The sequence below is a fragment of the Moschus berezovskii genome, chromosome 4, assembly GCF_049115385.1.
Source record: "Moschus berezovskii isolate FMDL1 chromosome 4, NW_MosBer_1.0, whole genome shotgun sequence".
NCBI lineage: Eukaryota > Metazoa > Chordata > Mammalia > Artiodactyla > Moschidae > Moschus > Moschus berezovskii.
In genome coordinates this window covers 7,475,695-7,501,607 of record NC_142463.1, presented here as the reverse complement: position 1 = coordinate 7,501,607, position 25,913 = coordinate 7,475,695, and the positions used below count along the sequence as shown (strand labels likewise).

At 46.5% G+C, this 25,913-nt stretch overlaps 1 protein-coding gene and 1 non-coding gene across 5 annotated transcripts in view; both read left to right on the top strand.

The window, feature by feature from the left end:
- ATG16L1 (autophagy related 16 like 1) overlaps nt 1–25,913 on the top strand; it is a 44,793-nt gene that overhangs the window by 10,784 nt on the left and 8,096 nt on the right. For 2 of the 4 annotated variants that reach the window (XM_055401907.2, XM_088835106.1), the window contains 9 exons: nt 477–550; nt 1,365–1,616; nt 4,999–5,064; nt 7,644–7,730; nt 8,377–8,433; nt 9,346–9,448; nt 12,089–12,194; nt 18,083–18,153; nt 20,051–20,122. In XM_055401907.2, the coding sequence (XP_055257882.2) occupies nt 477–550; nt 1,365–1,616; nt 4,999–5,064; nt 7,644–7,730; nt 8,377–8,433; nt 9,346–9,448; nt 12,089–12,194; nt 18,083–18,153; nt 20,051–20,122 (888 nt within the window). Of the gene's footprint in view, nt 1–476; nt 551–1,364; nt 1,617–4,998; nt 5,065–7,643; nt 7,731–8,376; nt 8,434–8,667; nt 8,716–9,345; nt 9,449–12,088; nt 12,195–18,082; nt 18,154–20,050; nt 20,123–25,913 lie in introns of all 4 variants that reach the window. The other 2 variants (XM_088835107.1, XM_055401908.2) reach the window with 2 other exon arrangements.
- LOC129541895 (small Cajal body-specific RNA 6) lies at nt 10,399–10,673 on the top strand. Its single transcript, XR_008682948.1, has one exon.

Below are 25,913 nucleotides of genomic sequence, written 5' to 3'. Positions count from 1 at the left end.
TCGACTGAAAGTTTTACTGATAACCATCATGGAGTGTGAACCCTGCAATTTCAGAAAAATTCATTAGGACGAAGCACCTTCTGGGCTCTGTTTACCCTGGATGGTGGTCTGATGGGATGTTATAAAGATCTTCAGCTGAGTTGATGGTTTCATCAGCTAAAGAATCCAGAAAGGTAGCCGGGGTGGAAGGGTAGACAGACTTGCTCAGCAGGAGCTCGGTAGTCAACCTAGAATATCACGGGTCTATCCCAGGCTGCCTGCAACAGGGGAGGCACACACTGAACTCACGAGCCTCCCTGTTGGCCCTTCTCTCTTCCACCCAGCTCGTTTCTTCTTCCTGCTCTGGCCCAACCCCACAGGCACATGTTGTTTTTTGTTTTTTGGTTTTTTTTTCTTTAAAATAAGTCACTCTTACTAATTTCCAACTGAGGTCCTAAACTCTCTTGTTAATGATAAACGTGTTCTTTACCCCCCAGTTAGCCCAGTTGGTGATTGACCTGAATAACCAAATGCAGCAGAAGGACAAGGAGATGCAGGTGAACGAAGCCAAGTGAGTAGAGACCAGCCCTCCTTCAGGGCCGGGCACGGGGTCACGCTTCCTGTTCTGCTGCCCTCTTGTGCGTGGGGCCAGCAGCCCCCACGCTGGACTCAGCCCCAGTTTCGTTTCTGTGCACGCATAGCACGGGGTCCTTTCCTACCCTCTGAGAATGTGAAAGGCAAGAACAGTGCCCTCAGGCCTCTGGGATCCCAGCGCACACATACCCCCCTGAGACATACCCCTCTGAGAAGTAAGCTTGGCTCTGGGAAGCGAACACAAGGCAGCCCGAGTTCTCCCTGCGGCATCTCCTGTGGTGGGCACGAGAACAGGGGTGTGCTTATGAGCAGGTTATCCTTCATCTGGGAGAAGCCTGCCAGATGAGATAAACAGAGCCTCCAGGTCTAGGACTTCTGAGCCGGAGGGGAGCCTGGGTTTCCCCTGGGTTTCCTCTGGGCCTGTTCTCCTAGTCTGCCGCGAGGGCTCTCCAGAGGCTTAGAATGAAAGGTGGGGAGCTTGCTTAGTTTCAGTGAGTGAGAGAGCGGATGAAATGCACGATCCCTGGTCTCCTGCTGAGCTGCCATCACCACTCTCAGTTCAGCATCAGAAGCTCCCTCTTCCTTCCAACCCTGCTTCTCTGAACGGTGCCTTAGCTTGTCATTCACGGTCTGGTGAACTTTGCCTGAAGTGTTGCCTCTGCTAGTGGGATTGTCCCGAAACCACTGGGGCTGGGCTCGGCCAGGGGAGGTGCCCACGCTGGTGGCTGAGGTCACTGTAGGGCCCAGGGTCACACAGCTTTATGGATTCGTTCCTCTCCTCATGAATTCAGAATTGCAGAATACCTGCAGACCATCTCTGACCTGGAGACCGAGTGCCAGGAGCTACGCACTAAGCTTCAGGACCTTGAAAGAGCCAACCAGACCCTGAAGGATGAATACGACGCCCTGCAGATCACTTTCACCGCCCTAGAGGAGAAGCTGCGGAAAACTTCCGAGGAGAACCAGGAGCTGGTCACCCGGTGGATGGCCGAGAAAGCCCAGGAGGCCAACCGCCTAAACGCGGAGAATGAGAAGGATTCAAGGTGGGAGATGCACCCGCGGTCAGTGAGTCTCGTCATTGGTACAGTAGGAGCTAGAAAAGCAAGGCACACCGGGCAGCTCTAACCACAGGGAGCGGGCATCAGGAAACACAAGGAGAAGGGGCAGTAGTGGGTATGAAAGAGACTTGGGTTTATGAGACACTGTTATAGCTGGGCAAAGGATTACCGCCCTGAAGGGCTTTGGCACATTACTGTATTTGCCAGTGAATTCTTTCCATGTTTCAAGAAGAAAAGCTAATTCTTGAACATTATGAATTAAACCAGAATTAGAAAAAGATTAAAATCCTCCCCCTCATTTTATAAAATTGATCCAACCAAAAATTCTGATCTTGCCAGTGTACAGAATGACTGCGGGCCAACGTCACTAGTAATGAGTCTAAAAGATTTAGAACATTTGATTTTAAATCCCCACGTCAGTAGTTTAGAATTTGAAAAGATTATCGTAGTTAAAATTTAAAAGAATGAATACATGGAATAGGAAAGAACCTTAATAACGATGAGCCCTAGTCCTACCAAATACTGTATGCAGAAAGATTTTGAAATCTGTGTGAAAACAGAAAGCAAAAGGTAGAAGGAAAAAGCGTTACTCTGTTGTTTTATGAAAAGTTCCTACATAGGAGTATTGGAAGACTTTATAAACATGAAAGGTAATGGTAATAAAAAATGGACTATAAATATCGTAGGTTTCTTAACACTGAAGAACACTGTAAAACAACCAGCGAGGATATGCAGCTATAAAATGCGTGTCCTTAGTATAGAGTCTGTTAAGAAACAGGTGCGCATTCAGAGAGGTGGATGTAAAGCATAGATCGTAAAAGAAGTGGACAGGCTCTGAGAATTTGGTTAAAAGGGTTGTTGGGAGGAAGGAAGGTGGGACGTTTCTGATGAGGGCGGGCTGTTTCTCCAACCCCCTGGAGGGCTCTAGAGATGGCAGGGCACCTGCAGAACGTTCCTCTTATTGGAATTCATCCCAAGTGAGTCATGAGACTAGCTCACAAATGCGATTCTGTGATCGTCCATTATTCACCGAAGTGAAAGATCAGAAGCGGTATCTACCTTGGGAGGAAAAGAAACTGATATGTTCGTGCAGTAGGATTTTATGAAGTCGTTTAAAAACAGACATACTGAAGTTAACATTAAGAAAAAGTGAGCCATCCTTTTCATATTCTTTCTGTCTCACATTTAAGTTAAATTGTGTGGCTTATAAGGGCTTCCCTGGTAGCTCAGTTGGTGAAGAATACCCCTGCAATGCAGGAGACCCCAGTGTGATTCCTGGGTTGGGAAGATCCGCTGGAGAAGGGATAAACTACCCACTCCAGTGTTCTTGGGCTTCCCTGTGTGGCTTATATGTGGAGCTCTTAGGAAGCTGGGGACTGGTGAGGACATGGGGGTCTCCCTGGATGTCGATATGCTGCGGGTGAGAACCTGCCTGAAGGAGAAGCCGGCGTGGGTTACGCAGGGGGAGAGTGCTGGAACGTCACGTGGACAAGAACAGCCCAGACTTTCTGGTGACAGTGGGGCATGAGGCACGTGACACACCTGCCCCAGTTCTGTCCCATGAAATGTTTTGCTGGGAACGTGCCCTTGCGTGAATTACCCTCTGACTACACCTGTGGGGCCTGGGCATTCTTTTCATCACGTGACGCAGCTACTTCCTCCTTCTCAGAAGCCTCCCCCCGCCCCCCAACCAGTTTCCCAGATTAGGTGTACTTCCCCTTCTAGCAGCTTCTGTTTACCTGGGTTGCAGTGGAGTGCTGTTTTGAAATAGCTGCTCATGTGCTGTCTCCCTTGCTTGTCTGGGTGTGTCCCCGCAGGCCGCCACAGTGGCTGCTGTGTGGGACGTTCCTGGGGAAGCCGTCAGCTCTCAGAGAAGGTTTCCTGTCAGCCTTCATGATGAAAGCCGGGCTGCGGCTGGTTTCTTCTCCCCGTACCTTGAGCTGTGTGCCTTACCCGCCCCTGCCAGGCGGCTGCCTCTCCTGTAGGGGAGCATTACACACCCAACATTGAGACTCTGCTCTTCTCTCTGAGATGGTTTAGAGGTCACCTCTTAATTCCACCTACGAAAAATCTGTTAATTTGTGTTTTTTGTCACTTATCCTGTAAACTAAAACTGATTTTTCATCTTCCAGGTCAGGCATGGGATTAAGAGTATAAAGCATTTTTGTTAAGCTACAGCCTTGTCCTGTCCCAGATTCTGCTGTGTCACTTGCAGGACCTTGCCCTATTTGAAAGTTCCCACTATGGTAGAAGCATTTTAGAAAATTTCCAGCAGAATTCTTGACCTGAGCTCAGGAGCAGGGCTGGAGTTGTAGACTGGGGGGTCCCTCCACCTCAAAGGCAAAACCACAGATAGAAGTGAAATCGCCATGGAAAAGAGAGGGAGGCCGAGGCTTAAAGGCTAAGAAGCTCCTGAATTTAGGACTCGGGAAGGAAAGCTAAAAATGATTCTGAGAGCGGGGAGAAAGTGGAAGCAACTGCGGACCGTGTGAAACTTCTGCCACAGCCCAGACTTGGGTGTTCAGCACTAGTAAATTGAAGCTGCATACATTTTGACAGCTGAAGAATCTCACTATACCTCAGCTTCCACGTCTGTAAAATGAGAATCATAGTATCCACCCTCAAAGCTTGTTATAAGTGTTAAATGATTTAAAACCTGTAAAATAATGAAACCGTGGCAGGAACATGTACATTTTTATGATAATCCGTGCTCTTGATATGTTAGTGTGAGGCTGTTTACTGCAGAAAACTAAATCTCCATCGTGACTAACCCTGAATGAACCTGGTGCTCGCTTCTGTCCTGAGAGGCCCTGGCCCTGGTCCTGGTCCTGAGAGGCTTCTCTGCTGGTTCATTGCTTTCTCTGATAACATGACCCCTCCTAGGGCTTTTTTCTGAAATCCATTCTAATGGGGTCCTTTCTGATTCTACAAGTGTGGGTTTGGGCCTCTGGGTACGTTTGCCCAAGGCAATAGTCACTTGAATATTCACTGCACTTAATATATGCACTTAAAATATATTATTAGAGCTAGTAGTTTTTTGAGAGCCAAAACCCCTTGTTTGCTTTGCTGCTGCTGCTGCTGCTAAGTCACTTCAGTCGTGTCCGACTCTGTGTGACCCCATAGACGGAAGCCCACTAGGCTCCCCCGTCCCTGAGATTCTCCAGGCAAGAACACTGGAGTGGGTTGCCATTTCCTTCTTCAATGTGTGAAAGGGAAAAGTGAAAGTGAAGTCGCTCAGTCGTGTCCGACCCTTAGCGACCCCACGGACTGCAGCCTACCAGGCTCCTCCATCCATGGGATTTTCTAGGCAAGAGTACTGGTTGTTTGCTTTAAGTAGACATAAATAGTCAGCTTTTTTTTTTAATAGGAGGCGGCAAGCCCGGCTGCAGAAGGAGCTCGCAGAAGCAGCGAAGGAGCCTCTGCCGGTTGAGCAGTGAGTAGAAAGTGCATGTTAAAACTGTGCTCTTAGTCATTTGGTTTGCTCTTCTGAAATATCTTTCTAATGTTTTGTTTCTGTGAAACCATTTTATAGATTGTAGAAAGAAAAGTCAAAGACTTAGGAGAGAAAATAAAAAAACACTCATTACTTTCCAGGAAGTTGTTGGCTTCCAGAAAGGGTGAGTCCTGACTTCCTTCACCCTTAACCAGCGACAGCCTCGCTGTCTTCCTGTTGACACCCTCACCCGTTTTCTACCTCTAGTTGGAGCCGTTGCAGTGTGATACTGGGCTTGGGTTGTGTCTCCTGCTCTCTGCTTGGTTTGTGACTTCGTGTGGAGTTTGGGCAAACCTTTGAAGCCTGAGTAAAAACTGGGATCTCCTGGAACACAAGGAATTTAATCAAGATGGAGTTTTTCCTAATCTGGAGTCAGGTGGAGGGTCTTCCCTGAGATTTGAGGCTTTGTTTTGAGAGTGGTGGGTATTTTAGTGACTAAATTCCCTTTGCTCTGGTTCAGGATTTGTTTCCCGCACCACCACCACCCCCGCCCCCATTGAAATAGATTGTGAAATACAGTATTATAGTTATGATCCTTTCTTTTAAAATGTTGGTTGCTTCCTTATAAATGGAGGGGAGTGGTTTCATTTCATGTAGGAGTCATCGGCCAAAAGTCTTGATTTAAAGATAACACATCTCATACCAAGCCTTTGCCTTAGATGTAGCATGTGTGTGTATCTTCTGTCTTCCCACATGGGAAAAGTGAATGTCAGGTATTTTTGCCCAGAGCTGCAAAGTAGATAAATAGTTGATCTAAAAATGAGATTTGGTTCTCCTTAAAAGTAACAGCTGAAGAAAATCTCATTTGTCGGCCTGCTATTGGCCAGCGTGAACAGGTTGGTATAGATGTACAAAGGTCAAGCGTCCTGCCCCAAACACAGAGCAGTGGCAGGGGCAGGCTGGAAAGCTCAGGGTGTCTGACTATGAAGTCCTGTTCTTACTCTCCTGTGCCTCCCTAAGAGTAGGGTTTCCAGGTCAGAGAACGCTTTCATCTTTGGAGGGTTTTGATACGTCGCCAGATGCTGGTGTTTTCTCGTGGCTCTCGGTCTCTGTGCAGTCTCCAGGACCTGAACTATGCCGTTCTGTCTTAAACAGACCATCTGCGCAGGCTCAGCTCGTGCTTATCATTCTTGCCGTCTCTGCTGTTCTGTTGTTACCCTTGTGTGAACACAGATGACGCTCCCAAACCACCAGTGAGAGGAGAAGAAAGCCCACCTTTGTTCTCCTCTCAGCCCTGGCCAAGATGAGGGTCAGTTACACGGGATCCTGGAATCAGTAGCCAAGGAAAATAAATTCACTTGAACTTGGTTTGACTTGCTTGGTAACAGGTTCTGAAGTATAGATTATATTTACATAATCCAGATAATTAATCATGGGAGAATCTCTTCCAAGTTCCTGTGAATCCAAACATTTGGTAATAAAGTCTTGGGTTATTAGTTTTTATCAGTTTACTTTTCCATGAAGATTGCAACTTGGTAGGAGGTCGTTAAGACCAAACTAATTACTTGCCTTTCCTCCAACCAGGAAAATGGGGAGGAAGGGGAATTCCAGAGGGGCTTTGCATCCGGTGGGATAAACAGCAGAGGAGCATATTCTTTTTTTTTTTTTTTTTAATATTTATTTGGCTGTGTCAGGTTGCAGCATGCAAGATCTTTGTCCTTTGTTGTGGCCTGTGGGATCTTTAGTTGAGGCATGTAAACTCTTAATTGTGGCACATGGGATCAAGTTCCCTGACCAGGGATCGAACCCAGGCCCCCTAGGTTGGGAGCACAGAGTTTTAGCCACTGGCCCACCAGGGGAGGCCCCAGGAGCACATTCTTGTGATTTATTTCACATGAATTGTGATGAACTCACCAAATGTCAGAAACACCAAGTACTTAAACATGAGCGTCAAACAGCCAGAGTCACAGATGAACTGTGTTTCAATGCTGCTTTCCTGTCTTTTATTCTTAAAGTAATACTTCGACCCCGGTTGTTTGTGTGCCCGTTGCTCTCATTGCCCTTTAGCAGTCCGTTTTCTTCCTCCCTTGGGCCATCCCCTTGTCCTGGTGTTTTCTCGTGCATCGCAGCTGCCCTGGGCTGTCCTGCATGTGTTGTTCAGCCCGCCTCCTGGGAACTGTTTCTTACTGAGTGCTGCAGTCCGGTGGTTGGCGTGCAGGAGACTTCTAAAGAGGAAAATCTTCCTTGCTCCTGGTTATGTGGTTAGGGACTTAATAAGCCATTATTTCAGTGCTTTTCAAGTGGGAGCTATCTTTAGACTTGGAGAGATCCCCGAAGCTACCTTCCCAGGTTATTTTCAGCTGGAGTTCTCGATCTGGCTTAAATTGTTTCTTTTCATGTTGCTCTGATGGCAGTTCCTTGTTTCTTCAGAGAAGCTGAAACCGGCTCTGTCCCAGCCAAGACTCCTGGGCCGTGTGTGATTAGGAGGTGGTGTTGCCTGTTGGCCTTAGCAAAGCAGGCTCATCACAGAGCTTCTGTTCAGCAGAAGCAAAGACTTGGCCTCTCGCCCTTCTTTCCAGGGATGATGACATTGAAGTCCTCATGGATGAAACCTCTGAGCACCCTGAGGAGACCTCTCCCGTGCGAGCCATCAGCAGAGCGGCCACGTAAGTAGACGGGTTGTGCCAGGAATGGGGTGCTCGGGGGGCACCCTGGCAGCCGCCGTGGGCAGGACCAGAGAGCAGTGCAGGGCCCCTCACTCAACCGTGGAGGGTGTGGGCTCCAGAGCATCCCCATCTTTCTCCGGGCACCCCTCCTTAACTAGGAGGGAGCCATCCATCAGTGGTGCCTCCAGCCATGAAGAGAAGCAGAAAGAAGGGGTAGTGACTTCCTGAAAGAGGGACCTTGTTAGGCTGGGTGATTATTTAGAGCATACTGTTTAATTCTTACCAGGGCTGCCGGATTTTTTTTTTTTTTTTAATTTGCCAAAGCAGGACCAAAAGAATGGGGTTTGTTCTTAACCATACTAGAAGTTGTTGGGTCAGTTAGACAGTTTATTGTCCAAAGCATCATTTCCAGGGAAGTTAATTTAAGGCTAGGAAATCTTACTCCTTTTGAGATTTCAAGGCTGGGTGTTCCCTTTTACCTTCCCTCTGTTTTCTGGTGGTTCAGTCCCTGGAGGGTTTTCTCTGCTGGAATATGGGCACTCAGTGGGAAACATACTCCCAGGAACTTACTTTTGTGGACTGTTTTTGATTGATTATTTGGGCAGAATGTTTCTAAGGTTTAAACCTATCCTCCCCTCCTCTTTAGTAAGCGACTCTCGCAGCCTGCTGGAGGCCTTCTGGATTCTATCACTAATATCTTTGGGTAGGTTAGAAAACCTTCACCTTTCCTTGTGTGTATATATATATATGTGTGTGTATAAATATACTTAAGTACATGTACATGATTTGTTAGTGTTTTTTAAACGTGTACCAGAATCTCAGTGCATAGTATATGCTGATGCCTTAATTTCAGCTTTTCATTTAGCTTCTTCGTTTTTTCCCTCAACTTCCTCTCTCTTAATCCCGCTGCGTGCTGACCTCTGGCCTTACCCTTTAGTCTGTCCGAGTCTCCCCTTTTGGGACATCACTCTTCTGATGCTGCCAGGTGAAAACATTATCCTCTCCTAGCCCAGCATGCAAGTGTGGGTCGCTGATAACCACGTTCATCACCGCTTCACTGCCCCAGCCATCACGCGTCCGTGTGCCAATAACCAGGACGCTTTGCATGCGCCTAGGCACGCCATCCGGCCTCTGAGCGGGGCAGATAGGTTGAGCTCTTTGCACAGTTAACTCAAGCTCTGGCCGCCCTTCGTTTTGGCATGTGTTCAGCTCCACCCTGACCACAAGTGTACCCCGAGGATGACGGTAACCAGGCATAGGAATCATCTTGAAATAGTTCTGTGAAAATACCCACGAGCTCCCGCAGAGCTCATGGTCACATTAAGTTGAGGACGTGTCTAGCGGTTTATTTGATGGGGGCAGTGGTTGTTCAGGCTTGCTTTTCAGTGTTGTGTTTTGGAATCCGTGAGTTAGCGAGAAGGAGAGCGAAGGTAAGTGCTGTCTTTCCAGTTGTCACTGCGTCAGGGGGCTTCCGATTTGGGGGGCTCGTTCTGTGGCTTGGAGGGTCTCGAAGGGAAAGCAGCTACTGATGAAAGGCGTCTTTGAGCCCCTGCTGAGAGGTGGGCGGCCAGTGAGCCCGCACAGTCCTAACCCTGTCCTTTGTGTTACTTCTTAGGAGGCGCTCTGTCTCTTCCTTTCCAGTTCCCCGGGATAACGCTGACCCTCACCCCAGTGCTGGTAAAGAAGTGCGAGTGCCGACGACCGCAGTGTCTGTCTTTGTAAGTGTGGTTTATTATCCCTGAGCCTCGCCAAGCTTCTCGCAGAAACAGAGCCTGACCATTGAAGGATCCTTTCTCCTGCTGCTAAGCTTTCTATTCCTGCTTCATTTACATGGAGCTTTTACACCTGGTGGCTCTCTGATAGAAAGGATTGATTATATTTTGATAAGCAAAGCAAGATTGCTTTGTTAAAATAAGCAAAATACATTAGTTTTCCTCATCTTCAGAGAACAGAATTGATTTCCAGCCACCCTCTGTGATATATAGGACCGGCTGAGAGAAAGGATGGGAGGGATGAGACAGGGGAATGCTAACTTGGGATAGTGAAACATGAGAGAATAACTCTGTCATTTGTTTTCACTGGTTGGCTCCAGTGTAGAGTTTTTAGTCAGCGATCTGTTCTGGAGGGTCGTTTGGGCAGCTCTTAGCTTCATTCATTATGCCCATGTCTGTTTGACTTCTAACCATCAGGAGCACCTGGTTGGAAACAGGAGACAGGCCTGTGTGAAGCTGCTGTGATGCCATGGCTGACACTGGTGTGAGAAGCTGGGTCCTAGAACCAGGTCCCTGCTGGTGTGATTGAGCAGACATGAGACCTGCCCGGGGAAACAGAGTCCCTGGCTCAGGGCTAGCAGATGGGGTCGGGGGGGTCAGTGGGGAGAGCAGAGCCCAGTTAGCTGGGCTGATGCTTGGATTGCACAGGGAGAACCAGCTTTTGGGGAGAGAAAGACTTGCTATTAAAATGGGATGGAGTTTACATGGCAGGAGCTTTCCGTTTCAGGCATAAAGGGGAACTTTTAATAGTTGCTTCTGTACAGTGAATTGGCTGACCGAGTGGCCACCTTGGTCATTGTGAAGAGTCCTGCTGTGGAGAGGGAGGCGGGCAGGGAACCATCACAGCCCCTTCCTGCTCTGCTGCTGTGATGCTCTAACGGGCCGGGCCCCTCGGAGGTCAGTGATGATTGGTAAAAGGTCTGATTGCACGTAAGGTCACAGTCCCTGCCCTGCCCCCAGCTCCCAGCAGCCCAGTTTCACCCCCATCACATTGAAGTCGCGTGTATGGGGTAATGGAGCAGCTGACAACATGGGGTTCTGTCAGTGCGTGTTTCTGAAGAGTCGACAGTGCACAGCTGACCAGTATCCAACAAAACCAGCTACTCAGGAGCTTGATGAGCGGCAGCCATGGGCGTGATGGTGCATGATCTCAAGTTTTCAATCTGAGACCTCCAAGGTAGAAAGGGAGCCCTGGAAAGAGAACGGAATCGTATGGAGGTGGAAAGTTGGACTGCCTGTCAGATGGCTTTTCAGCACTGGGACTCGAGGATGGCGAGAAGGCAAAGCAATCATAGGTGCTGTTTATATTCCAGTCAGCTTTATGAGTCACTTTCTCAGCAGTTGAGGTACCTTTTTCAGCCCCAAGCAAAGGCGAAGATGAGATTTTGTATTCCTAAACTGACCTTTTTAGGCAAGTGATGGACCTGTTTAGTGATTTAATATTTATAATCCATATGTTGCAGCCTTCCCCTTCCCCTGCCTTGTTAATTATGAAAATTTTCAAATATAAGCAGAAATAGGGATTAAAAACTGCTGTTAGGCAGCTTCAGTTAGTCACATTAGCCAATCTTATGACCCCACACATACACAAACTTTTGCTGGAGCAATTTAAAGCAGATCTCATAGTGTTTTTACTCATGAATATTTTGAAATCCATAGTCTTTTCAGAGAGGAGGTGATAGTGACGTCCACTATTCTCTCAACGCATTCTAGGCTGGGGAGCTTCCTGTCTGGTTTCCCTTCTCAGCTTGAACACAGATACCATCTGAAGGGCGAGTCATGGTCAGATGCAGTCTGAGCTTACAGGACCTGCAGAAGTCTTTATTTTATAGATGAGCAAACTCAGGCTTCAGGAAGTTAAGAAACTTGGTAGAGGCCCCACTGCTGATAACAGTACATATTAGTGCTGTATTGTCTCCAGAATGAGCTCCTGGAGTCCCCTCTAACACTGACTTGTGGTAGGACCGGCACCTACTCTTGTTAGGACTCTCCGTATCAGGGTGTACCCTCCTGGAGAAGGAAATGGCAACCTACTCCAGTGCTCTTGCCTGGAGAATCCCATGGAGGGAGGAGCCTGTTAGGCTACAGTCCATGGGGTCGCAAAGAGTCGGACACGACTGGGCGGCTTCACTTTCACTGGGACAACCAAAATGAAAGGCTTTTTTAAAAGAAAAGGATTTTTTTCACTAATTTGATATATAGTTTAATATATGTTATTAATGGAGTCTGGACCAGAAGACAGGCAGTTAATCACAGACTTTTAAGCTGTGAAGATCATAGTATAGATTGACATTACTTTATTCTTAGAAGAAATAAAATTAACTCAGAGACAAACTTTACGCAGTAGGTCTTTACAGGTTTTGAATGCTTTTTAAGAAGATTGCACAGTATTTAAATAAATGAAAAAAGAACTGTAAGAGTTTAATGATAATAGAATCTTTGCAGACTCTGGGCTAGGAACCCAAGATTATGACTTTAATGACCAGTGTTTAACGTGTGGTTAAGCGTCCAGAGTGTTCATCTGTATTAGCCCCCTTCTTGGGAGCGACAGTGAACCCAGTTTGAAACTGGGCGTTTGTCTTGCAGGACGCGCACGATGGGGAGGTCAACGCTGTGCAGTTCAGCCCGGGTTCCCGGCTCCTGGCCACGGGAGGCATGGATCGGAGGGTGAAGCTCTGGGAAGTGTTTGGAGGTAAGGTCCCACCAGAGAGAAACAGAAAGAAGCGTGTTGGTGATGTCTGGTTGACAGTCTGAACTGTCCATCTTCCTGAAACGTGCAGGGTTTTGTGTAAGGAATCATCTGAGCAAAGCGTTGTCGCTCTCAGTTACCCTTTACAGCTGACACAGCCGAGTCTGTTCTCTCTGGGTTTCCAAGTAGTGACCAGAGAATGCTCTAACTTCCAGATACTTTGGCGTTTGTGTTTTCTCAGGTGCATACCAATGAGAGCATCTTCTAAGATAGGGCAGGTTTTAGATTTGAAGTGAAAGTCTTAGTCATGGACTAGTAAAATTGCACATAAAAATTAGTAATAAAATTACACATCAAGCTGTGGTTTATGCATTTAATAATGCCAATGGCCATTGCCTTGGAAAAAAAAATAACATTGTATCTTAGCTTGAGACTAAAGAGACGAGTATGGGACTTCCCTGGTTGTCCAATGGTTAAAGACCTAGCCAGTGCAGGTGACACAGGTTCAATCCTTGGTCCAGGAAGATCCCACAGGCCGAGGAGCAACTCAGCCTGTGCACTGCAACCACTGAGGCCTGCTCCCCCTTGAGCCCGTGCTTGACAACTGGAGAAAGCCCGAGTACTGCAACGAGCCCAGCACAGCCATTAATTAATTTAAAAGGAGGGTGTGTTATCTTGTTGTTCAGTGGCTAAGTCATGTCCGACTCTGTGACGCCATGGATGGCAGCACACCAGGCTCCTCTGTCCTTCACTGTCTCCCAGATTTTGCTCAAATTCATGTCTGTTGGAGTTGGTGATGCCATCCAACCATCTCATCCTCTGCCACCCTTTCTCCTTTTGCCTCCATCAGTGGTGGTGGTTTAGTCGCTAAGTCGTGTCCAGCTCTTGCGACCCCATGGACTGTAGTCTGCCAGGCTTCTCTGTCCATGGGATTCTCCAGGCGTGAAAACTGGAGTGGGTTGCCATTTCTTTCTCCAGCCTTCATCAGGGACTTTTCCAAATGAGCAGGCTGTTTGCATCAAGTGGCCAAAGTATTGAAGCTTCAGCATCAGTCCTCCCAGTCAATTTCCTTTAGGATGGACTGGTTTGGTCTTCTTGCTGTCCCAGTGACTCTAAGGAGTCTTTTTCCAGCACCATAATTCGAAAGCATCAGTTTTTCAGTGCTTAGCCTTCTTTCTGGTCCAACTCTCACATCCTTACATGACTACTGGAAAGACCGTAGTTTAGAGCAGACCATTGTCAGCAAAGTGGTATCTCTGCTTTTTAATGTGCTGTCTAGGTTTGTCATAGTTTTCCTTCCAAGGAGCAAGTGTTTTTTAATTTCATGACTGCAGTCACTATCCACAGTGATTTTGGAACCCAAGAAAATAAAACCTGTCACTGTTTCCACTTTCCGCCCCGGCCCTTCTCTTTGCCATGAAGTGATGGGACCAGATGCCATGATCTTAGTTTTCTGAATGTTGATTTTTAAGCCAGGTTTTTCACTCTCCTCTTTCACCTTCATCAAGAGGCTCTTATTCCTCTTCACCTTCTGCCATTAGAGTGGTATCATCTGCATATCTGCAGTTTATATTTCTCCTGGCAATCTTGATTGCAGCTTGTGATTCATCCAGCCCCGGCATTTTGCGTAATGTACTCACTCTGCATAGAAGTTAAATAAGCACAGTGACAATGTACAGCCGTGTATTACTCCTTTCCCAGTTTTGAACCAGTCAGTTGTTCTATGTCTGGTTCTGACTATTGCTTTTTGGCCTGCATAAAGATTTCTCAGGAAGCAGTTAAGTATTCCCATCTCTTTAGAGGTCTTTAGTGGTCTGGTGTTCCCATCTCTTTAGAATTTTCCACAGTTTTTTTGTGATCCACACAAAGGCTTTCACATAGTCAGTGAAGCAGAAGTAGTTGTTTTTCTGGAATTCCTTTGCTTTCTCTAGGATCCAGTGACTGTTGTCAGTTTGATCTCTGGTTCCTCTGCCTTTTCGAAATCCAGCTTGTGCATGTGGAAATTCTCGGTTCACATACTACTGAAACTTGGCTTGAAAGATTTTGAGCCTTACCTTGCTAACGTGAGATGAGCGCGAATGTCTGGTAGTTTGAACAGCCTTTGGCATTGTCCTTCTTTGGGTTTGGAATAAAAACTGACCTTTTCCAATCCTGTGGCCACTGTTGAGTTTTCACATTTCCTGACATATTGAGTGCGGCACTTTAGTAGCATCATCTTTTAGGATTTGAAATAGCTTAGCCGGAACTCCATCACCTCCACTAGCTTTGTTTGTAGTAATGCTTCCTAAGGCCCACTTGACTTCACACTCCAGGCTGTCTGGCTCTAGGTGAGTGACCACACCATCATGGTTTGGTCATTAAGACCTTTTTTGTATTCTTGTCACCTCTTCTTAATCTCTTCTGCTTCTGTTAGGTCGTTACTGTTTCTGTCCTTTATCGTGCCCACCCTCAAACGAAATGTTCTCTTGATGTCTCCAGTTTTCTTGAAGAGATCTCTCTCTTTCTCATTCTGTGGTTTTCCTTTATTTTTTTGCAGTGTTTACTTAAGAAGGCCTTATGTCTCCTTGCTGTTCTCTGGAACTTTGCATTCATTTGGGTATATGTTTCCTTTTCTCCCTTGCCTTTTCTTCTCTTTTCTCAGCTATTTGTAAGGCCTCCTCAGACAATCACTGTGTCTTCTGGTGTTTCTTTTTCTTTGAGATGATTTTGGTTACTACCTTCTGTAGAGTGTTACAAACCTCTGTCCATAGTTCTTCAGGCACTCTGTCTACCAGATCTGATCCCTTGAATCTATTCATCACCTCCACTGTAAATTCATAAGGAATTTGATTTAGATCATATCTGAATGACCTAGTGTGGTTTTCCCTACTTTCTTCAGTTTAAGCCTGAGTTTTGCAATGAGGAGTTCATGATCTGAGCCACAGTCAGCTCTCGGTCTTGTTTTTGCTGACTGTATAGAGATTCTCCATCTTTGGCTGCAGAGAATATAATCAGTGTGATCTCGGTGTAGACCCTCTGGTGACGTCCATGTGCAAAGTCTTCTCTTGTGTTGTTGGAAGAGGGCGTCTGCTCTGACCAGGGTGCTCTCTCGGCAGAGCTCTGTTAGCCTCTATCCTGCTTCATCCCATGCTCCAGGGCCAAATGCCTGTTACCCCAGGTGTCCTCTTGACTTCCTTCTTTCGCATCCTAGTCCCCTGTGATGAAAAGGACACCTCTTTTTGGTTAGTTCTAGAAGGTCTTGGAGGTCTTTGTAGAACTGTTCGACTTCAGATTCTTTGGCATTACGGTTGGGAGATAGACTTGGATTACTGTGATACTGAATGGTTTGCCTTGGAAATGAACTGAGTTCATTCTGTCGTTTTTGAGATTGCACCCAAGTACTGCATTTTGAACTCTTGTTGACTGTCAGGCTATTGCATTTCTTCTAAGAGATTCTTGCCCACAGTAGTAGATATAATGGTCATCTGAATTAAATTCACCCATTCCCATCCATTCTAGTTCACTGATTCATAACAATGTTGATGTTCACTCTTGCCCTCTCCTGCTTGACCACTTCCAGTTCACCTTGATTCATTGACCTGACACTCCAGGTTCCTGTGCAATAATGTTCTTTACAACGTCAGACTTTACTTTCACCACCAGACCCATCCAAAACTGAGTGTCATTTCCACTTTGACCCAGCCACTTCATTCTTTCTGGAGCTATTGGTAACTGCCCTCTATTCTTCTACAGTAGCATATTGGACACCTTCCTACCTGGGGGGCTCAGTTTTCTAAGATCAAGACTGAGTCTCTTTGCTTACGTTTGTTTTAAGAATGACCTCAGAGTACTCAGAATGGGATGGCATTGAAACAGGAGAGGGGAGTTAAATCCCCTCTAAACCCTCTCCCAGATGTCTGAACTGAGGCATAACCCACTCTCCACGTTTTGATACTCAGTTAAATATACATGTACTTTTAACGGGACATGGTCAGAGAAGGCTGAAGGGTTCTGTAGGAGCCACCTTGTCAGGTTTCCTTAGTTGGAGCACATGTGTGCTCACGGTCCAGCAGGAGGTAGCACTGTCATGCTTTTGTCTGTTTCATTTCCTCTGAGCCTCGCCATAGCCCTGTGCTGTTAGACAAGTGGGTCTCACCCCTGTTTGAGAGATGAAAACTCAAAGACGCTTCTTAATCTGTGTGGGTGATTTATGTGGACAGAGTGGTAAACTAGGACCTGAGCTTGGGTGAATTGCTGAAACTTAATAATAAAATGATAACAATAGAGATTTGGTGATTAAAAGTATCTACACAGTCTATTTCAATTATACCTTGCAAATAAATACAAATAGCTCTAGAAATACTTTAGTTTTACTCGTTGGTCAGTAAAACACCTATAAGAAAATTAGAGATACCAGCCACTAGTAGAAGTATTACCTTTTTGCTACCGAAGAGGAAGTGAACACTAATCAAAATTAATACTGACGTAATTTGTGCCAGAGTATAAATTGTGTTAGTAAAGTGAGAAGTTTCTACTAAATCTACAGAAATAACATAGAGCATCTAGCAGCATATTTTTTATAGTTTTCAGGAACAAATATCAGTCATGTTCTAATTATAGGACCTTTCCTCCACAGATGGCTTACTTGGTGTATAATTTTCCCCCTCTTGGCTAATATTTACTGAATCTTGGAAGAGACCAAGTCCAAAAGGCCTTTCATGAAATAAGAGGATCTTTGGTCTTTTGAGTTCAGTCTCTTGTGTAGACTAGCATTTAGTGATCATTTCTGAGGTTTTGGCACTTTGTCACCTGCCAGACAGAGCAATGTTTTAGGCATGAGCTATGGAGATATTTTTTAGAATTTGCAGTCATATTTTTGTTTGTAAAGATCTAATCTAAATAAAGTCCTTAATTAGTAGGTGTTGACCTTTTTTAGACTCGTGAAAATCTATTGAAAGCTCGAATCCAGGAAAAGACATTAAATGTGCTGTATTTTGCATATTAATTCAGGGATATACTCACCAGCTTAATAGTGCTGGCCATAAATGTATTTGACAGCTCCAAATCCATATTTATGTCATTTTTATTAGCATTCAGAAGTCCTGAAAGAAAAGGCTGTCCATTGAAATGTATACTATTCCGTGCTCCTATCTTATGAATTTGGTTTGAATGGTTCCCTAATTATTTCCCTAGCTTGTCTATCTAGGTTATCCTTAAGATACCCTTTAAAGAAGGAATGTAATCACAGCGTGATTGAGATTTATCCTTTTATCTGTAAAGTTGCCCTTGGGGTGGCCAGAGTCTGAAAGCAGAGTCCAGGGCTGAGTGGCTGGGCCTGTCGGTGAGAGACTGGGGGTGAGGTGGGCTTCAGGGGAGCACTGGCAGGCGATTAGTTCACCAGAACCTTAGCTTCACGTGGGCAGAGTGGACAGATAAATTCCAGAAACTCCAAACTAGCTTGACTGGAAATCTAATGACCAGCTAGTTTACATAACTACAACTAAAACTTTCTTTTTGTACTTGGGTTCTGAAATTTTAATGGTCAGTTTCTGTGAAAGTGATGGTTAAGTTGACAGAGATATGTTTATATAAATTAAATAGCTAAATAAACTCTAGGTCAGTTGACATGTTTTTAAATTCCTTCACTTTTGTAAAGGAAATTGATGACACTACATTTCTTAAAAAGAGCAGTGTAAGAGCCAACCGGAAAATGCTGGGCTCTGCACCCTCTTGTGTGTTCGTTCATTGCTTTGGGACCTGGTCAGCTGAAAACTTTGGTCTCATTGTCTGTTTGTCCGGCTACTTGATTCTGTAAAGATGCAGGGAAGTTGTTTTTGACCTTGTAATTAGCTTCCATTGGATTTCATGTGCCTCATTTAAATTGGTATGTTGACATCTTTGTTTTTATGCAGACAAATGTGAGTTCAAGGGCTCCCTGTCCGGCAGTAACGCGGGAATTACAAGCATTGAATTTGATAGTGCTGTAAGTACCTAATATCCATGGAAATGGGTGAGTTGAGAGGTGTTTAGAAACCATTTTTGACATCTGGTTCTTGAAATTTAAAAATAACCTACCCGGTTTCTCTGCTGTTTTCTATATTGATGTTAGAGAAGGATGCCAATAGGTTAAGGATTCGGTGCTGATCATGAGTAGGTTGAAGATGGGTAGGGGAGACAGGTCTGTGGTAACCCCGTTAGTCAGCATGTCGCCAGACTCGCTGAAGGCTCTGGTTTGGGCTGAGTCAGTGCCAGTGGAAAGGAGAGGGTCTACAGCTGGGGGCAGTCGGGAGGTGGGCCTGGGGAGTCGGCGCCTCTGGGCTCGTGGACTCGGGCAGGTGTAGAGAATTAGTGCTTGTTCTTACTGAAGTGGGGTGGAAGTGACCACAGGGGGTGAGTTCCAATTTGAGCTGGAGGTGTAATATCTACAGCCTTCAGGCGAGGTTGAGCAGGCTCAGGAAAGAGGTCTAAAGTTAACAGGGATTGGTAAGTTAACAGAATTCTGGATATAACGGTATTCAGATCAGGTACATAGTTTTAGTCATCTAAACATTCTTGCTCAAAATTCTCCAAGCCAGGCTTCACCAGTATGTGAACCGTGAACTTCCAGATGTTCAAGCAGGTTTTGGAAAAGGCAGAGGAACCAGAGATCAAATTGCCAACATCCGCTGGATCATGGAGAAAGCAAGAGAGTTCCAGAAAAACATCTATTTCTGCTTCATTGACTATGCCAAAGCCTTTGACTGTGTGGATCACAATAAACTGGAAAATTCTGAAAGAGATGGGAATACCAGACCACCTGACCTGCCTCTTGAGAAACCTGTATGCAGGTCAGGAAGCAATAGTTAGAACTGGACATGGAACAACAGACTGGTTCCAAATAGGAAAAGGAGTACGTCAAGGTTGTATATTGTCAACCTGCTTATTTAACTTATATGCAGAGTACATCATGAGGAACGCTGGGCTGGAAGAAGCACAAGCTGGAATCCAGATTGCCGGGAGAAATATCAATAACCTCAGATATGCAGATGATACCACCCTTATGGCAAAAAGTGAAGAGGAACTCAAAAGCCTCTTGATGAAAGTGAAAGAGGAGAGTGAAAAGGTTGGCTTGAAGCTCAACATTCAGAAAACAAAGATCATGGCATCTGGTCCCATCACTTCATGGGAAATAGATGGGGAGACAGTGGAAACAGTGTCAGACTTTATTTTTTGGGGCTTCAAAATCACTGCGGATGCTGATTGCAGCCATGAAATTAAAAGACGCTTACTCCTTGGAAGGAAAGTTATAACCAACCTAGATAGCATATTAAAAGGCAGAGGCGTTACTTTGCCAACCAAGGTCCGTCTAGTCAAGGCTGTGGTTTTTCCCGTGGTCATGTATGGATGTGAGAGTTGGACTGTGAAGAAAGCTGATCGCCGAAGAATCGATGCTTTTGAACTGTGGTGCTGGAGAAGACTCTTGAGAGTCGCTTGGACTGCAAGGAGATCCAACCAGTCCATTCTAAAGGAGATCAATCCTGGGTGTTCATTGGAGGGACTGATGCTAAAGCTGAAACTGCAATACTTTGGCCACCTCATGCGACGAGTTGACTCATTGGAAAAGACTGATGCTGGGAGGGATTGGGGGCAGGAGGAGACGGGGACGACAGAGAATGTGATGGCTGGATGGCATCACCGACTCGATGGACATGAGTTTGAGTGAACTCCGGGAGTTGGTGATGGGCAGGGAGGCCTGGCATGCTGTGATTCATGGGGTCGCAAAGAGTCGGACACGACTGAGCGACTGAACTGAAATGAAACATTCTTGAGTTTGATATGAGGAAATTTGTATCATGTGAACTGAAGTTCTTTGTTTTTCCTTCTCCCCTTCTTTCCTGTAGGGATCTTACCTCTTAGCAGCTTCAAATGATTTTGCAAGCCGCATCTGGACCGTGGATGATTACCGGTTACGGGTAAGACCCAGTTAAGAAAGAAAGTACAGCTTCCAGACTTCCTGTGGGTGGGTATCAGTCACAAAATGTGGGAAATGGCAGGGTGATGCATTAGGAGAATTGTGTGTTGTCCTGACCATCAGACTTGATTCCCCCTGCCCTTTCCTCGTTAGGAAAATTGATGTTTCCACTTCACGTTCTTTGTCCAATATTCAGCTCTGAAATATTCATGATAGGAAACCATCACATTTCCATGAAAGACTTTGGATACTCCTGTTCATAAGAGCTAAGGTTTTTAGGTAGGTGTCAGTTTTAGCTTAACTTCAGCTATTTTAGCACCAGCGTGTAAGCTGTGTTTCTTAAGGACGCCACGACTTAATCACCTCACAAAGTAGAGCTGGAAAGTAGGCTATGGAGAAGTTCTTGTGGGTGCAGTTATGACGGAGGTTAAACACCTCACACGAAGCCAGGAGACAGATGTGCAGGAAAGCAAGTACTGTAGGTTCAGATGTTGAAGCAATCTGCAGTCTGAACCCACACTTGCCAGGAAATCTCTTGGATTCTAAGACAAAGAGAAATTTGATGGTTATATCACTTTTGTTCTAGTTAGAAGACATAGGTTAATTTAAAGACACGTTTTTCTCCTTAAGCTTGAAGCAACCTTCACATGAGCTTATTAAATAAAGGCTACTGAAAGATGAGGTGGAGGATTTACTTGACACTGATAAGCATTTTACCCCCAAGAAAAACTTGGCACAAACCTGTGCACCAACTGACATGAAAAGCAGAGCGTCTGAAGTGAAGATGGAACTTCCTGGAGATGACCTGCAGGGAGGCGGGAGCTGCGATTCATGGTCTGCGGGCTGGTTTCCAGTGGCCTGAGGCTGGTGCAGGGGTGGAGCCAGAAGGATGGCCAGAAGCCCACCGCTCACTCAGCCCCGGTCTTTCCATTTCCTTCAAGGAACTGTATGGAAAATAGCCAGTGTTAGGTGCGAGCTGGGAAGATCCCCTGGAGGAGGGCACCGCAGCCCACTCCGGTATTCCCGCCTGGAGAATCCCCATGGACCAAGGAGCTTGATGGGCTGCAGTCCATGGGGTCGCAAAGAGTCGGACATGACCGAACAACAAAAGCATGGCTTAGCACAGGTGCTAGCTCATGCATGAAGGGTTGCAATTCCTGATTCTTAGCTGAAAGACGATCCGTGTGCAAGGCCTGAGATGTGAGGATGACGGAGATGGCTGTGTAACGACAGCTGAAGGGCCTGTTCCTGTTCTTCTTGGAGAAACAGGCAGGTGGACTGCTGGATGCCTGTGGGCAGGGCTGGACGCCTCTCAAGTCCCAGTTCCCATCTGTTCAAATGCTCGGATGAGTTTTCAGTTGAGGCCCTATGGTCCTGCATCCTCAGCCGGGAACGGTGGTCTAGCCTGTACTGACAGTGTCACGGTCCATCCTGGGGCATGCCTTCTCTAGGTAACCATCAGTTACTCGGTGGAAATTGATGGTGGGGTTGGATACCTCTGCAGGCATTAATTTGCCTGAAGGAGAGGGCATTTACCTGGGTGCCTTCTGTATGTTAGACCCAGGAGTCAAGTGTGTTATGTACATTGTTGTTATTATTCAGTCGCCCAGTCGTGTCCGACTCTTTGCCCCCCAGCCATGGACTGTAGCACGCCAAGCCTCCCTGTCCCTCACCACCTCCCAGAATTTGCCCAAGTTCATGTTCATTTGATCAGTGATGCTGTCCAGCCATCTCATCCTCTGATGCCCTCTTCTCCTCCCCTCAGTCTTTCCCAGCATCAGGGACTTTTCCAGTGAGTCATCTGTTCGCATCAGATGACCAAAATACTGGAGCTTCAGCGTCAGCATCAGTCCTTCAAGTGAATATTCAGGGTTGAGCTCCCTTAAGATTGACTGGTTTGATCTCCTTGCTGTCCAGGGGACTCTGAGGAATCTCCTCCAGCACCACAGTTTGAAGGCATCAATTCTTTGGCGTTCTGCCTTCTTTTCGGTCCAGCTCCCCCAACCGTACGTGACTACTGGGAAGACTATAGCTTTGACTGTACAGACTTTTATCGACAGAGCAGTGTCTCTGCTCTTCAGCACACTGTCAGGGTTTGTCATGGCTTTCCTGCCAAGAAGCAGTTTTCTAATTTCACGGCTGCAGTCACCGTCCTCAGTGATTTCAGAGCCTAAGAAGAGGAAGTCTGTCACTACCTTTTCCCCTTCTGTCTGTCATGCAGTAACGGGACTGGATGCCATGATCTTAACTTTTTTAACATTTAGTCTTAAGCCGGCTCTTTCACTTTCCTTCTTCACCCTGATCAAGAAGCTCTAGTTCCTCTGCTTTCTGCCGTTAGAGTGCTATCATCTACATATCTGAGGTTGACGTTTTTCTCTCGTGTCTTGATTCCGGCTTGTAACTCATCCAGCCCGGCATCTCTCATAATGTGCTCAGTGTATGGGTTAAACAAACAGGGTGACAGCAGACAGCCCTGTCCTACCCCTTTCTTGATCTTGAACCAATCAGTTGTTCCATATAGGGTTCTAATTGTTGCTTCTTGACCCACATACAGGTTTCTCAGGAGACAGGTTAGATGGTCTGGTATTCCCGTCTCTGAGAGTTTTCTATAGTTTGTCATGATCTTCACAGTCAAAGGCTTTAGCGTAGTCAATGAACAGATAGATGTTTTTCTGAAATCTCCTTGCTTTCTGTATAATCCAGCGAATGTTGACAGTTTGGTCTCTAGTTCCTGTTCCTTTTCTGAACCCAGCTTGGACGTCTGGCTGAAGCTTAGTGTGCAAGATGTTAAGCATGACCTCACTAGCATGGAGGTGAGTGCAGTTGTCCAATGGTTAGCACATTCTCTGGTACTACCCTTCTTGGGAATTGGGTTGAAGATTGACCTTCTCCAGTCCTGTGGCCACTGCTGGGTCTTCGAGATTTGCTGACATAATGAGTGTAAAACCTTGATGGCATCATCCTTTAGGGATTTGAATAATTCTGTAGGAATTTCATTGCATCTACTAGCTGTATTAAGTGCGTTACTGCTTTTAATTCTCAGGAATCCAGGGGAGGTAGGTAGATGGGAAAACCGAGGCTCAGCTAAATCCACAGAATTGCCTGGGGTCACGCAGTGAACAGATGAAAAGATGAGACTTGGGACTGACGCCTATGCTGTTTCCTGTGTTCCATTGGCCTGAATCATTTTCAGCTGAGATACAGCAAAACTGTCGAAAGAGTGCAAAGGGACACAGAGCCTTCCTTAAAGTTTAGGCCCTTAGATGAGTGAAGCAAGGAGTTGGGTACAGGATGGTATTTGTAGCTGGTAGAAGAGTTCTGAACAGGTAGGTGTCAGCTTTTGGGTCTGAAATTAGGAGGAGACCTGGAGGTAGAGTGAGCTGGTTTGCAGAGGTGGGCGAGTCTCGCTGGAGGAGCTGCTGGAGCCCCAAGCTGGGGGCTGGTGCCAGGGCTTGTAGCCTCCTGTGTTGGACCAGGGCTCACAGCCTTGCCCTCTCACTTGGTAAATGTGTGATGGAGGTCAGGAGGCCTTTTTAGCAGGTTCCCGTGCCCACAGAAGCCACACGAAATCCTTACCAGGGCCCAGGAAGTGAGTAGGCTCCCTGTCCAGCAGGCTCTGGCTTCTTTAGTTTGCAGAGGATGTTAGCGGGTTTGAATGGGCATCCATGTTCTGAAACACAAGATCCAAGCCCAGGTCAGTGTCTCCTCAGCTCGTATGCTGAGGGGGCGGTGTCGGGCAAGACCAGAATGCCGGAGCGGCTGGTCGAGTGCTTGCTTTAAAATCCTTTCAGGACAGGTGTCCTAGAAACAGTCTGGTGCTGAAAGGGGTCCCTTCCAGAGGACGCCTTGCAAGGTGGGGTATTTTCAACTGCCTAAAAAGTCTTAAAGTGAAGTCGCTCAGTCGTGTCTGACTCTTTGCGACCCCATGCACTGTAGCCCACCAGGCTCCTCCGTCCACGGGGATTCTCCAGGCAAGAATACTGGAGTGGGTTGCCATTTTCTACTCCAGGGGATCTTCCCAACCCAGGGATCGAACCTGGGTCCTCCGCATTGCAGGCAAACGCTTTACCATCTGAGCCCCCAGGAAAGCCAGAAAAAAAAAAAAAACTCAGAGATTAGTGTAAAACTGAGGAACCGGGTTGAAGAAGCTGCCCTGCCGACTTCTCTAACGCTGACATGGAGAAAGGGCCTCAGTGTGGACTGGCCCTCAGATGATGGTTTTTATTTCAGAAACCTCCTCATCAACGTCTGTGTTTCTGAGGTCACCTGTCTTGGTTGCCATTGATGGGTACTGCCTGCGTGGTGGGTGGCCCTGCAGCACAGGGCAGAGCCTGAGGGCAGAGAGCGTTCCTCTGGGAGACTCGGGCTGCTCTGACTTCATGTTGGCTCTGAAAGAGGAAGATGAAACCTTGACGTCATGTTAGAAGTTAAATGTTAACATTTTTTGGCTGTCCTGGGTCCTCATTGCTCTGCTTGAGCTTTCTCCAGTTGCAGCGAGCAAAGGCCCCTCTTCCCTGTGGTGCGCGGGGTTCTCTTTGTGATGGGTTCTCTTGTTGCGGGGCACAGGCTCTAGGGTGTGCGGGCTCAGTAGTTGGGGCGCACAGACTTCCTTGCTCTGCAGCATGTGGAATCTTCCCAGACCAAGGGTCAAACCCACGTCCCCTGCATTGGCAGGTGGAAAGTATCAAAAATACTGAATGGGTAAAAGAATTGGTAATAAATCTGATCCACTTAAAATAACTTAAAAACCAGTTTTTAAACGAATCACTTCAGTTCAGTCACTCAGTTGTGCCCAACTCTTTGTGTCCCCGGGGACTGCAGCATGCCAGGCCTCCCTGTCCATCACCAGCTCCTGGAGTTCACTCAGACTCACGTCCATTGAGTCGGTGGTGCCATCCAACAGTCTCATCCTCTGTTGTCCCCTTCTCCTCCCGCCTTCAGTCTTTCCCAGCATCAGGGGCTTTTCCAGTGAGTCAGCTCTTTGCATCAGGTGGCCAAAGTATTGGAGTTTCAGCTTCAACATCAGTCCTTCCAATGAATATTCAGGACTGATTTCCTTTAGGATGGACTGGTTGGATCTCCTTGCAGGAGCTACATTCCATACCATTGAGAGCATGGAGATGGAACTAGCTAGCTTCGTTCAGGTTTTGTCCAACTGGACAAGAACAAGATAAGCAGAAATCCAGTTTTTAGAAGTAACACATGTGAAGAGCTAGAAAATAAGTCACAAGGAAGCCTTATATTCATAGATGTTCATTGCAGTATCATTTCTGATTGTGAAACTTTTAGAGGGATCTAGGTGTCTGCTCGGAGAAGGCAATGGCAAGCCACTCCAGTACTATTGCCTAGAAAATCCCATGGATGGAGGAGCCTGGTAGGCTATAGTCCATGGGGTCGCTAAGGGTCGGACACGACTGAGCGACTTCACTTTCACTTTTTACTTTCACACATTGGAGAAGGAAATGGCAACCCACTCCAGTGTTCTTGCCTGGAGAATCCCAGGGACGGGGGAGCCTGGTGGGCTTCCGTCTATGGGGTCACACAGAGTTGGACACGACTGAAGTGACTTAGCAGCAGCAGCAGCAGGTGTCTGCTGGCCAAGGAAGTTTCAATTAGTTTATAATCTCATTACTTGGAGACTGGTTACCTATTATAGACTTTTTGCCTGTATTAATTACATTACAAAAACTCTAGATGGTCAACTGTGTGCCATGTGCATGGGTCACCCTTCTAAGCAGCATGAGGAAGAGATTAGTCTTTTGTAGACTTAGAGACCCAGGGTATTCTGGCCA